At 41.7% G+C, this 11,699-nt stretch overlaps 1 protein-coding gene across 1 annotated transcript in view; it reads left to right on the top strand.

The window, feature by feature from the left end:
- Positions 1-367: 367 nt before the first annotated feature.
- The window catches only part of EXOC6 (exocyst complex component 6), a 90,484-nt gene continuing 79,152 nt past the window's right edge, over positions 368-11,699 (top strand). The window contains exon 1 of the mRNA XM_032191264.1: positions 368-461. Within this exon, the coding sequence (XP_032047155.1) occupies positions 379-461 (83 nt within the window). The 5' untranslated portion in view covers positions 368-378. The remainder of the gene's footprint in view (positions 462-11,699) is intronic.

Genomic DNA, 11,699 nt, shown 5'->3' with positions numbered 1-11,699 from the left:
AAAAGGCCTTTATTGAGTCTGCAAGGCTTCGTCTCTAGCATCCTAGCACAGCGAGGGCAGCTCCTGGGAGCTCCTGGTGAGGCAGAGCCCTCAGGCAGATCCCTCCGTGAGGGGCTGCGGCAGGGCGTTGGTCTGAGCCGCGCAGCACTGCCGGGCGAGCCCAGGCGATGGGGGGGCTCTGCCGAGGGTACCCTCGGAGCCTGGCAGAGCCCTTCTGACGAGGGCTGCGGGGCACCGAGGACCCGTGCCGGGCGGCGGGGAGCAGGAGGCGGGTCGCGGCTACCGGTGCCCCCCGCCGGGCTCCGTGGCCGCCTCCGCCCTCGGTCCCTCCCCGGCGCCTCCCGCAGCGGCGCGGCCGGCGGGTCCCTCCCATCCAAGATGGCGGACAGCCTCCCCGAGCATGATCGGATCCTGCAGGAGATCGAGAGCACCGACACGGCCTGCGTGGGACCCACCCTGAGGTGAGGGGCTGCGGGGGCCGCGGCAACGCCGCAGGCCGAGGGCCCTCAGCTCGCCCCACGCCGCCCGGCCAGCCACGGCCCGGCCCGGCGCGGCCCGGCTCTGACAGCTCGTCCCCAGAGACCCCGCGGGGCCGCCCGCAGCGCCTCCGCCGAGAACGGCGGCTGAGAGCGAGGGGGCCGCGGCGCGGACAGGGAGCGGCGCTGGGGCGGCCGCGGGCAGCCCCGGGCGGGCTGCGCTGACAGGAGGGCGGCGGGCAGGGCCGAGGCGGCCGCCGTGCCCCCGCCCCCGGCCGGTATCTCCAGCAGGGGCCGGGGCTGGGGCGGCCTCGCTGTGTGATGGGGTCTCTGGGGGCAGGGAGGTGCGGGGCGCTTCTCCGTGTGCGGGTCTGCGCTGGGAGCCGGGCCGAGCCCTCGTTTTGGGTGGTGGCTGCGTTGCTGCGAGGCGCCTCTGTGTGCAGCCCTTTCTAACCGGGCGCAGACGGAAACCGCCGGCTGAAATCTGCCACCCTGGACAGTTTCCGCGTCCTGGGGACTTGACAGCGTCCAGAGCGCTTTCCGAGTGCCGCGAGCTCGTTGGCTTGTCCCTTTTCGATGCCACACTGGCAAATGGCGTGGGATGCGTGTCAAAGAAGAGGTTTAGCTCTGTCCCGTGGGAGAGAGGCTCGCTGCTGCCAGGCCTGGAGGGAGTGAAGCAGGGTATGGGGAAGGTGCAGGGGGCACAGGGGTTTTCACCCCGCGGCTGTGCTGGCAGCCCGCTGGTCAGAGCCCTCTGAAGTGGAAGAGCCCGGGCACCAGCCAAACAAGGAGGAGATGGCTGCAAGTTTGCACAGTATCCCTTTGGGAAGATATGGAGATCTTGTGCGCAGGGAACTGGAAAAAGCGGTTTGTGGTGTCAGCGTGTGCAGGGTGGCGAGCACAGGTTGTTGATTTTCCCTGGAGAGCATGTACTGGAGAGTGCAGGAGGGGGCAGACACGGGGTGGGAGGCTGGGGAACCTTTTGCGGAGAACTTATGGAAGAAAAATATCCATTGCCCATGAAATGGGTCATTTTGCGCTTCACAGCGAATGATGTTGTGACGTGTCTGCAGCAGGTCCTCCAGTGACGAGGGGTCCAGGGGAGTTTGTGGGCAGGGGACTGGTGTGGGGCTGGGGCTAATCAGCCGCTGAGCAGCCCAACCGGGGAGTGTGTTGGAGCGGACCAGACATCACTAGTGCTGCTGTGGTCCCCCCTTACTGTTTCTTCAACACAGCCAGTACAAGGGGTGCACGTGGGGCACTGAAGCTGGGCGTCACACGGAGCTTCATCTGTGAGCTCAGGCTGAGAGACAGCCGCTGAGATGTTCTCAGACTTGAGTTGGGCCTGGAGGCAATCTAGCCATGTTTGAGCTAGCAAGCCCAGGCACATTGAAGCTGATGTCTGCAAAAATACCCACACCAAAACAAAACAAAACTTAGTAACAAAATATTAATCTAAGTGCAGTTTCACTACAGTCTCCAATACAGAGCTTATATCAGATGTGCAATGTGTCCTTATGCAAAGGACATGCAGAGAACCGGGCTGAACAGTGGAAGAAGGCACATTTGGGAACCACAAGCATGGATAGGGGAGAGACATGAAATGAGGAAGGAGCGATATGAGTCTCTTATTTTGTGTTATACATCTAAAATATATTTCCAGTTTTTACAAATATAAATATTTAGATTCTTGGTTTTTATATGCTTTTGTCCTTCCAGTTTATATATATATATATATATATATATATATATATATATATATATATATATATATATATATATATATATATATATATATAATACATATATATAAAATATATATAAATATAATATATATTATATATATATAAACAAATAAATAATATGTGCATATTGATATAAATACATCTTGTTATCTTCATGGCTTTTCAGAAATGTAGCTTTGCATTGGTGACTTTCAGAATTTTTAGAAAAGCATACATTGGTCTGATTTAGCAGCTAGTGCTTATTTACAAACCCATAAATCAAGCTAAAGAACATTTACATCTGGCTGAGTGTTTTGAAAGAAGTCCAGCTGACATCACAGAAATATTCTGCTTTTTTATAGAAAGAGACGCGTTTAAAATCAAAACTGTCTGTCTGCTCAGCTGTTTGTTAAAATTTGTGAGTTGCTGTGTGAAACTGAAAAGTCTAAAATCTCAAATCTAATTTCAAGATCTATTTCAATAAACAAAAGCTTGAACATAAAATGGAGCATTATTTTCTGCACAAGATACAGCTTTTACTTGTTAAACAATATAAACCAGATAAATGAGTTTAGTAATTCCACGTGCAGTTGCCTAAGCCTACCACATCAAGTGATCCATTGATTTCCGTCACGGAATTCATTCATACCAGTTGTGTCATGTAATGACTGAAGTTACATCCATTTCATTGTGTGAAATGGAACATTTTAGTAATTCTTGGTCTGTAATGCTGGGAGAATATTTATAGCATCATGACATGAAATGAAGCACCAACATACGTTTTAAAAATAGCAGAACAATAGAGGTGTGCGCTTTGGATAAGCAGTGTGAGGTAATACTTAATGCTGAAGATCATAGAATGTGCAAGATCTGACTTATCCTGAATTGTTCCTATCGCAATCTTAATATCTTCCTAATGCTTTACAAGGAAGTGTAATTTTTATTTTATTTTATTTTATTTTTTTGGGGCCATATGTGGGTTCCATGGAAACGTGCTTCTGCTCCTATTTTTCTTCACTGTTCTGTTTGCTCGCTTGGTGTAGATGTCTCTGCTAGTGTAGCATTTCCTGTCCTGCTGGAACAGCAACAGCACTTGTGTGTAGGGTATTGATGTATCTATTGCTGAGGGTATTTTATGTGTTACTGACAGATAAAGACCATTGATCCTGCAGGTGATTTATAGTACTGAGATGCACCTATGTATAGGAATGGGAAACACAGGTCCTTCACAGAAGGAGCAAAGGGAGAGCTGGGATTACTTACTATTTAGGACCATTAGCTCCTAAAAATTGTGCAACTTTTTTAGATATCAAATGCAGAGATTATATTTGATTTTTATTTATTTTAAGTATTAAGTGGATGAACTTACAGCTTTCAAATTGCTGGCACTTAACTTGCATCTCTAAATATAGCGGCATACACAGAGTCCTTACAAATGAGATGTAAATCAACTGTACAACATACTTTTCATTAACAAGGTAAACTGTGTATATAGCAGGCCAGGATTTTTTTTTTCCTCCCGCAGACTCTGTGACTGCTTTATCAACATCTTAACATTTTTCTAGCTTTAATGGCTAACTAAACGTGGTTAATGACAACACCTGTTAAAGGCTTGTCACTCTCACATTTTTATATAATGTGTTAATATCTTATAATTCCTTTCTTAAACGTACTATTGGGCTTTGCAAAACCAGGAAGAGATGTCAGTGAATATTCGAATATACAAAGGAAAAGGTGAAAAACACGGTGAAAAGCAATACCCCTGTTCCCCTCAGAAAAAAAATAATCCAAAAGTTAATAACAAAAAAATCTTAGGCCCTACTGAGCTTCATAGGAATACATATTAAGATTTCAACAGCCAATTTTTAAGAGTGTCTTCATACTTCTTGAATACTCTGTTGGACGCACAAGGATAATTAATAAGATCAATTATATTCAGAAGAAAATAACTGACCTTATCTGCTGGTTAGTGATATGTAGGTCCACAGAGGTCAAACAGAGCAGACAGTACTGTTCCAGCAATGTCCTGATGTACTGTACTGAAGAGTCTTTTTCAGCTTGTGGTAATGTGTAATATTTCAAAGTCCTTTTCTAAAAATGTATGAATTAACTCTTAACTCTAACTTGGCAATGTCTAGCACAAGCAGAGAGCAGGCTTATTTTTTCATCTCATCCTTCGCGTCACTGAGTTTGCGGTGTTCTGGGGGCCCCATACAGCCTGTCAAAGGAGTGCCTCCAGACCTGCAAGCAGTAGGCTAAGCAACTAATGCAAAGTAAAATTTAAAAATTATGGGGGAATCAGTGATGGGAATTTTGTAGATAGGTAAAGTTGATAAAGAGGTGCTATGTCATTGCTATATGGGATGGAAGCAGGATGTTCTCTGTGGCTTCCACCCATAATTGCAGCTCAGAAGTACTCCTCCTAAGTCAGTGTAAAAATGCTTGCAAGCAACTTTTCTCTCACCCTCTTCCTGAAATCCATCATCACAAAGCTGTTGCCTCAGTAGATCTTCTCAGTTGCTGTAAATTGTGCTGGCCATGAAACTTCTTGACTGAGTTATTGGGGGGCTTTGTAGGAAGACGTTGCTGGCATATTATCTGAGGCTCCAGGCACGGCACTGACACAGCCGTTACATTGCTGCTTTTCTGCCTGGTGCTGCAAGAGGCTGTGGTGACCTTCCACAGACCTAACACTGCCTTGCTCTGATAATGGCAACGGAGCTGCCTAGCTGTGAAGCAAAATCACTTCTGCCTGATGCTCTTTTTGTAGTATGGGTTGAACAGAGTTTGGAGGTAGAATACAGATTTGTTGCAAGCTTTGTTAAAGAATATGGGTGAAGTGTTAGAAGCCATTAATGAAAAAACTACTCATCCTGAACTTCTGTTTTTGTTTTGCAGGAAAGCTAAAGCAAAAAAAAAAAAAAAAAAAGCATACTCCAGTAAGGCAGTAAGGCATCATTTGAGGAATAAATCAAGAAAGCAAGAGTAGCAAAATGGTGCAAGCAAGGCTGTTTTGTCCTTCCTTGATCAAGATTTCTAAGAAAATTTAGAGGTAGAAATATGAAGAGAAACTAATTCTGCTTTTACTAAGTCATGGTACACAGTGCAACTGCAGACACTTTGCCCAGACTGGGGTCTGTAATTTGTATTTCAGAGATATTCCTATATCCATTGAGGGGCCTGTTCAAAGCCAAGTAAATGAAGTGCCTAAATATATAGCATATGACAGGATGCTCTGAAGCCTCAACATGATTTACTGAGAGCGTACATGATTTACTGGTAGGTATAGTTTACTTATGTGACTCTGTGTTTTTAGCAGTACAGGTAGCAGTAGCATAAGCAGTATGAATGATTTTTCTAGATGTGGGAAGACAAAACAACATCAACACAGTCGCAGGCTGCGAAATATTTTTTCTGAATGCTTGTCTACAGACTGCTGGGATTTGTGATGTGGTTATCCAATGGCAAAATGTGGTTGCCCTCATTTTTGCCTTGTGGTCATATTTGTCAGGTATGATTATCTACAGGCATTTTTCCATGTCCTCATAATTTTGTTTTTGGACTATAAGGCAGCAATTCACATCTGTTCCTTGCCAATAGCTTAGTCTTCTTTTAAAGGCAGAGTAAACATATTGATCTCTGAGTCCCTTGTTTTGAAACAGAACTTATATGGTTTAATAATGTATTTCAATTTAAAATAATATGATAATTAATATTTTAGGTATTACAAGCTATTTTTATGGTTCAAAAGTCACTCTGTAACTTTGTTAATAGTCTGTCTTCAAATTGTGGGCTGTTTTCAGGTTAATTTGTTTCATTCCTTTTCAAAATGAAGTTGCATGGTAGCCCAAAGGAACTAGCAATTACTTCTGTGTCAGCTGTAGGGATTTCTGGATCAGGTCATAGGATGTTCTCGTGTATATGTAAATATCGATTTATCTTTATTATAATAGCTATCTTGTATGTTGCAACTGGGTGCTATAGAGCAAGGAGAATAGCCTGATCATTGAGAAAGCGTATCCTGAAAAACTGGTGGCTTGCTTGTAGCCTGTCTGTTGCAGTTTTGTCACTTGGTGCAGGACTTGGTGATATTACAAATATTCATATTGAAAGGCAAGACTCAGATAAAACCACTGTCTATGTGAACAAATCTATCGCTGTGTGTATTTTTATAAAAGAATAATATATACATATATATATATTATCACTAGCCCACTATATAGCATCAAAACAGTGTAAGAATACTGTATGCTGTAGGCTAATTAATTTGACGTTTATATATTCAGTGGAAGTACTGCCTTTTTTTTTTTTTTCTGTAAGCTAGTCTGATATTTCAGAAATTCTTCAGATTTGCCACTGGTGGAAAAAAAAAAAAAAAAAAAAAAAAAGATCTTAGAAAAAGGTGAGGATTCACTTCCATTCTTGCAAGTTTCAGCACAGTACTTCACTTTTTACAACGGCTGAAACTGTTTGTGGTTAATATCTGCTTTGCATTGCATTGCATTTGTAAAAAAATCTTTAGGGTTGATGCTGATTAAGTCTGTCATGAAAAATGTCTGCAAGTCAGGCTATCTTGATCTTTTTAAATGCTTATGCATCAGCTTCTGACTCAGTTCTTACAGTGGTTTCCAAATGGACAACTGCCAAATGAAGTTTTAAACTAACTAGTAACCCGTGTGGAGAATACTTCTGACATAGATCTCTGCAATTTCATGAGCATTACCAAAGAGCTTGAAATTTTTCCCATGTTTAGGAGACGTATTTCAAAATACATGAAAGCTTTTAAAATAAAGACATCATCTGCTGAGAGATCCAGAATGGTGTACTTACTAGGCGGCTGATGTAGTTTGTATTATTGTGTTGCATCTAAATGTAACCTTCCTATCATACGAATGGCTTACTTGTTGTAATATCAGGTACATTCAGGAAAGCTAACTGTTAATCATGTAGTTTCTTCACATTCCTCAAGCTGAAGTCTGTCAACCCAGATTTTAGACCTGTCCTATAGGAAACGCATTAATTTTACATCCTGCATGAATGTCAGTCATGTGGGTAATTTCCTGCATTTTTTTCCTTAGAAGCCAGTGGCATACGCTGTACCCTAGCTTTCTGTGTGCATTTCTGAATCGTTGCTCTGCGACTTTGCAATTTCCTCAATACAGATGTCTACCTGAGGAGTGCTAGCATAATTCAATTAAACATAAGCCTATTTTTGACCAGTAAGTTCTGGACCATTTGCACATAAAAGTTAGAGCAACTGCAGTTAAGCAAGTTTTGTCATGTTGTGTTTTATGGATTATACTACTAAAAGAAGTTCATAAAAATCTGTGAGGACTAGTCTTTCTTAAATAATGCCAAACGTAGATTTGCAAATAGGAAACTATTTCTATGGGCTGTAGTAAAATATTCAGTACTAACTTGTTCAAAAACATCAAGCTAATTTTGAATCAGCATCAAGCAATCAAATTAGATATTATCTTACTTAAGGGCTTGCTATGGCTAGTTAAAAAACCTAGCTGTTGCCAGTCTTTCTGGCTATTATCTGACGGTGGATGAAATGCCCAAGCCTAATCCCTGTCACCACAGACCTTGGCAAAACAATGACATCATGTTCAATTTTATGTTCATCTTCAGGTGTGCTCAGCAACGCATCTTTTCCTCATCCTGTCCACGTCTGCTAAGGAATTGCTTGTATGCCTGGCCAGTTGCGTCCTGTACAGGAAGGAGTTAATGATCTGTGCTGGAGGCTGGCTGTGCCTCAGCTTTTGCCAGTCATACCAAACTGGCATCGAACTTAATCGCTGATGGAGGTGTTAAGAAGGAAAGAAGCAGCTTTTGGAGTGCATCAGCACTGGTGGGAAGACTTGGGTTTGACAAAGAGGACCTAAAAGATGTCTTTGAACAGTTCTGTACTGGGAGCCTGCAGAGATGGCAAGGACAGGGACTTTTCTTTTTTCCCCTGTTCATAGCATCAGATTTTAAGAAGGGTGTTCAGCTCTAAAACTGAGTGGGATTTTCACTGTCTCAGAGAAAGTAATTTACTTGCAAAACTACAAGTGAGTGTAATTCTTGCAATTGTCCCGTGAATCAGAGCAATACAAAACTAAGAATGCATATGCTGTAGTACATATATCTAGGGGCGCTTGGGACGCTTCAACTTCAAAAAGAAGTGTTTGCACTTTCAAGTATCACATACTTGAATATTAATACCCTCTACTCTCCTTTCTATTACAGAACATTGGATGTTTCTGTTGGTAGCAGCTATCTCTGGGACTTTCACAGTTTGCCAACTTCCTTATGCTTAGGGTGCCTTTGAACTATCTCTACCCCATTGATATCGGCGAGGCAGTGTTTTCAGTTTTGTTCTTAGGTTAATTTCAAGCTGAAGTTAACATAATTGTTTTATATTATGTTTGTTTTGTTTTATGACTTTAGGGAATTGTAAGCAGGTAGCCAATATGCACTCCCTCCTTTTGAAATGTGTCATCAGTGAGTTGTCGGCTTTATCTTTCTCAAAGGAATGGACATTTTTTTCTGCCATTTAGTCTGTTTGTCAAGCAGATGGACTATTGGAGTAAGTTTCATAGAATCAATTTAACAAATACTAGTACAAGTCAGTTAACACATGCTTTTACTTGCTACTCAGCAGAGAGAAGCTCTGTTAATTTTAGTTGGGCTTTTGAATTAAACTGAGAATTAAAAGTCATCTTCCATTTTCTTCAGTGGTCCTGGGAGACAAGAATATGTAATACAGACTGGATTTGTGTGAGAAAAATCATTTTATTTTTATAGAAAGAATGCATCCTGTTACCTGGCTTGCCCTGGACTGAAAATAATACATTCTTAACACAATTGTGTGTAAAACTTCAATTATTGGATATTTTATTAAATCTGAAACTTCTTGATTCCTAAAATAATATATTTACATCTGTGTGGTGTTGATATACAAAGCCAATTGAAGTAAATAACCTAGACATCCTAGTTATGTCTGTGGGCCTTTGTTACCTTAAATGTTCTGTTGAACCTTCATATATCTCACAAGGTCTGTACAGAAACAATTGGTATGTATTTATCTTGAAGGTTATGTCTAAAGTGTCGCAGATAAAGAAAGCAGATTAGTTGTAGATTGTAATAGATGGCTATTTTTGGACCATACAGAATAGAAGTCTGATCAGATCTTTAAAAACCAACTTAGAAGCTAAACTTTTCATTTCTAGATGAATCTCTGTTCGCTCCTAAAATGGAGCAATTTATGTTACAGTCTGGGGAAATAAGAAGGGAAAATAAGAATATTGCTTTATGGACTTGAGTTGCCTATTTTATTTGCTATGAAATAGCGTTGGTTCCACCTATGTCTGCTGTATTCGTTTAGGCACATGAAGCAGATGGCCAGACTTGGCATTCTGTTATGTGTCAATAGCTATTACCGAAGTGAGTGGGGCTGGCACTTTCTTTGCTGTTTTTTAATCTACTATTACAACACAAATTTGGAAAAAAATAGTAGTACAGCACTTGTTTTTCAGTTTCTTGCTTCATACATCAGTAAGTAGCACAAAGGCTTAGCAGGAAGAGGCATCTCCTTGGTCAGCAGTGTAAAAACAGGAAGGAGGAAGTCTATTGCAAATCTGGGTTTGCTGATTATCAGTTCATGTTTCACTGCAGAGGATGTCCATTAACAGCCATCAGCGTCCTACATTGCTTATCCAGAATGAACAATGACTGCCGTAGTGTTGCTACTACAGAATATGGACCCTGGTTATAGGAAGTAATGTTAACTAACAAACTGTACTCAGCCCTTTCCTGCTCATAGAAACAGGATACTATTAGTGAGAACAATTCACAGAAACTGCACATACAGGAAAACCAGGCAAGTAAAGCATACCAGCTAAACTAAGATTAATAAAATCTTTTCTCTGATTAGGCCATAGCTTTGGTTGTGCATTGTTCTGGCATGTAACATGATCTTTTAAATAGAGTGGTGAGAGGTAGTTATAAATAAGGATGGCAGAACTGGACCCTAGGTAGTGTCTGGCATAGAAAGTCTGCTTAGGTTCTAAGAAATGTGCTTATTACCATAACTCTAGTTGAATTACAGGAAACACCTGGACATTATTTTATAAAGCTTTTTAAGGGTGTATGCAGCAACCTATATGAAATTACTCCATGGAAAAATCCATACAAAGTTTGCAGTTTGTGTAAACAGAAAATATCTTTGTATATTGCAGGACAAAGGAAATTTCTGCAGTGTTTCCTGTGAAATTGCAGCTTCAATTGAATATGTGATACAATATCGTGCTTAGGGATGCCATGGTTAGAGTCAAAATGACAGTTCTATTCTAAGGGCAGGATCTTAATTTGCATGGTCAGTTTTTTGCACTTGCATAGATTCCACTGAACTCATCATGCAAATTTGACTTATTATTATTAAGTGTTATTATGTATCTTTATTCAGTTTCTCTCTTTCTCATCTACTTGAATGCCTCTTGCAATGTGTATGTGGGAGCTAGTTGGGAACTTATCTGGCCTCCTTTCAAAATTAGCATTGGTAGCAAGATATTAATTCTAAAAGCATGATTTTTCACAAGCACAGTTTGTTCATTTGAGGGCTGTTATTTTTTTTAATTTTTTTTTGCGTGCCTTGGTTTAACTACTCACTTTAATCACTTCAAATTTTATTTTTCCCCTACACTTGTAAGTGTGAAGCTCTACGCATGAACGTTTTTCTGTTGCATCCTTTGCAGTTCTGGAAGTTGCATGATTAGGCTTACGTTCCCTGTCAAACGTGTATGCCTATTGTGCAGATGTGTGTAATTCCCATTATTGTTACAGCACTCATGGGGATGTGGCACCTACCTAATGGTTATCAGTACACAGCAAGGAATGTGTGTATACAGTTTTTAATTGCTTCATGTGTCTTGTGTAATCAGGAAATGAAAGACTTTGTGGCAATGCAGGCAGGGGTGGGGAACCTGCAATTCTTCCCAGAAATGGGACAGGACGGGATGGGCTGGCTGCTGTGAAAATGGTGGAAGGAGGCATGTCATCTGCGAGGGGCTGCTGCCTTCCAAACCACCGCACTGTCCCTGCTGGGGAACTTCAGTCACATCTTTCTCTGCTTAAGTCCCGCTCCTCACATGTACCCCAACTTTATGAATTATTACTAACATCAGCATTTTCAGTTTGCATCCTCACCACCTTCTGAATGGGACAGAAATGGAGTGCAGAAAACTTGGTGTCTGGAGAAGTAGAACTGTTGTTTTCTCTGTGCTGCTTACCCACTGGCCTGGGTATTTCAAGCTCACAACAATGGATGGAGAAGTGAGGGAAAGCATCATGTTTCTGCTGGAGTGGGCTTGTTGTAGGTCAAAATAAGAACTGAAAATATTTGAGTGTCCCAATGCATTTCATACTTGAGCACTTGTAATGCGTGCAGATGTGTTTTAGCCTTTGGTTTGCTCCCGGAGTTCCGTTGCTCATCAAACTCATCCATATATTTTCA

Source organism: Aythya fuligula, chromosome 7, assembly GCF_009819795.1.
Source record: "Aythya fuligula isolate bAytFul2 chromosome 7, bAytFul2.pri, whole genome shotgun sequence".
NCBI lineage: Eukaryota > Metazoa > Chordata > Aves > Anseriformes > Anatidae > Aythya > Aythya fuligula.
Note: the sequence above shows the minus strand (reverse complement) of the source record. Positions and strands in the feature narration are given on the sequence as shown.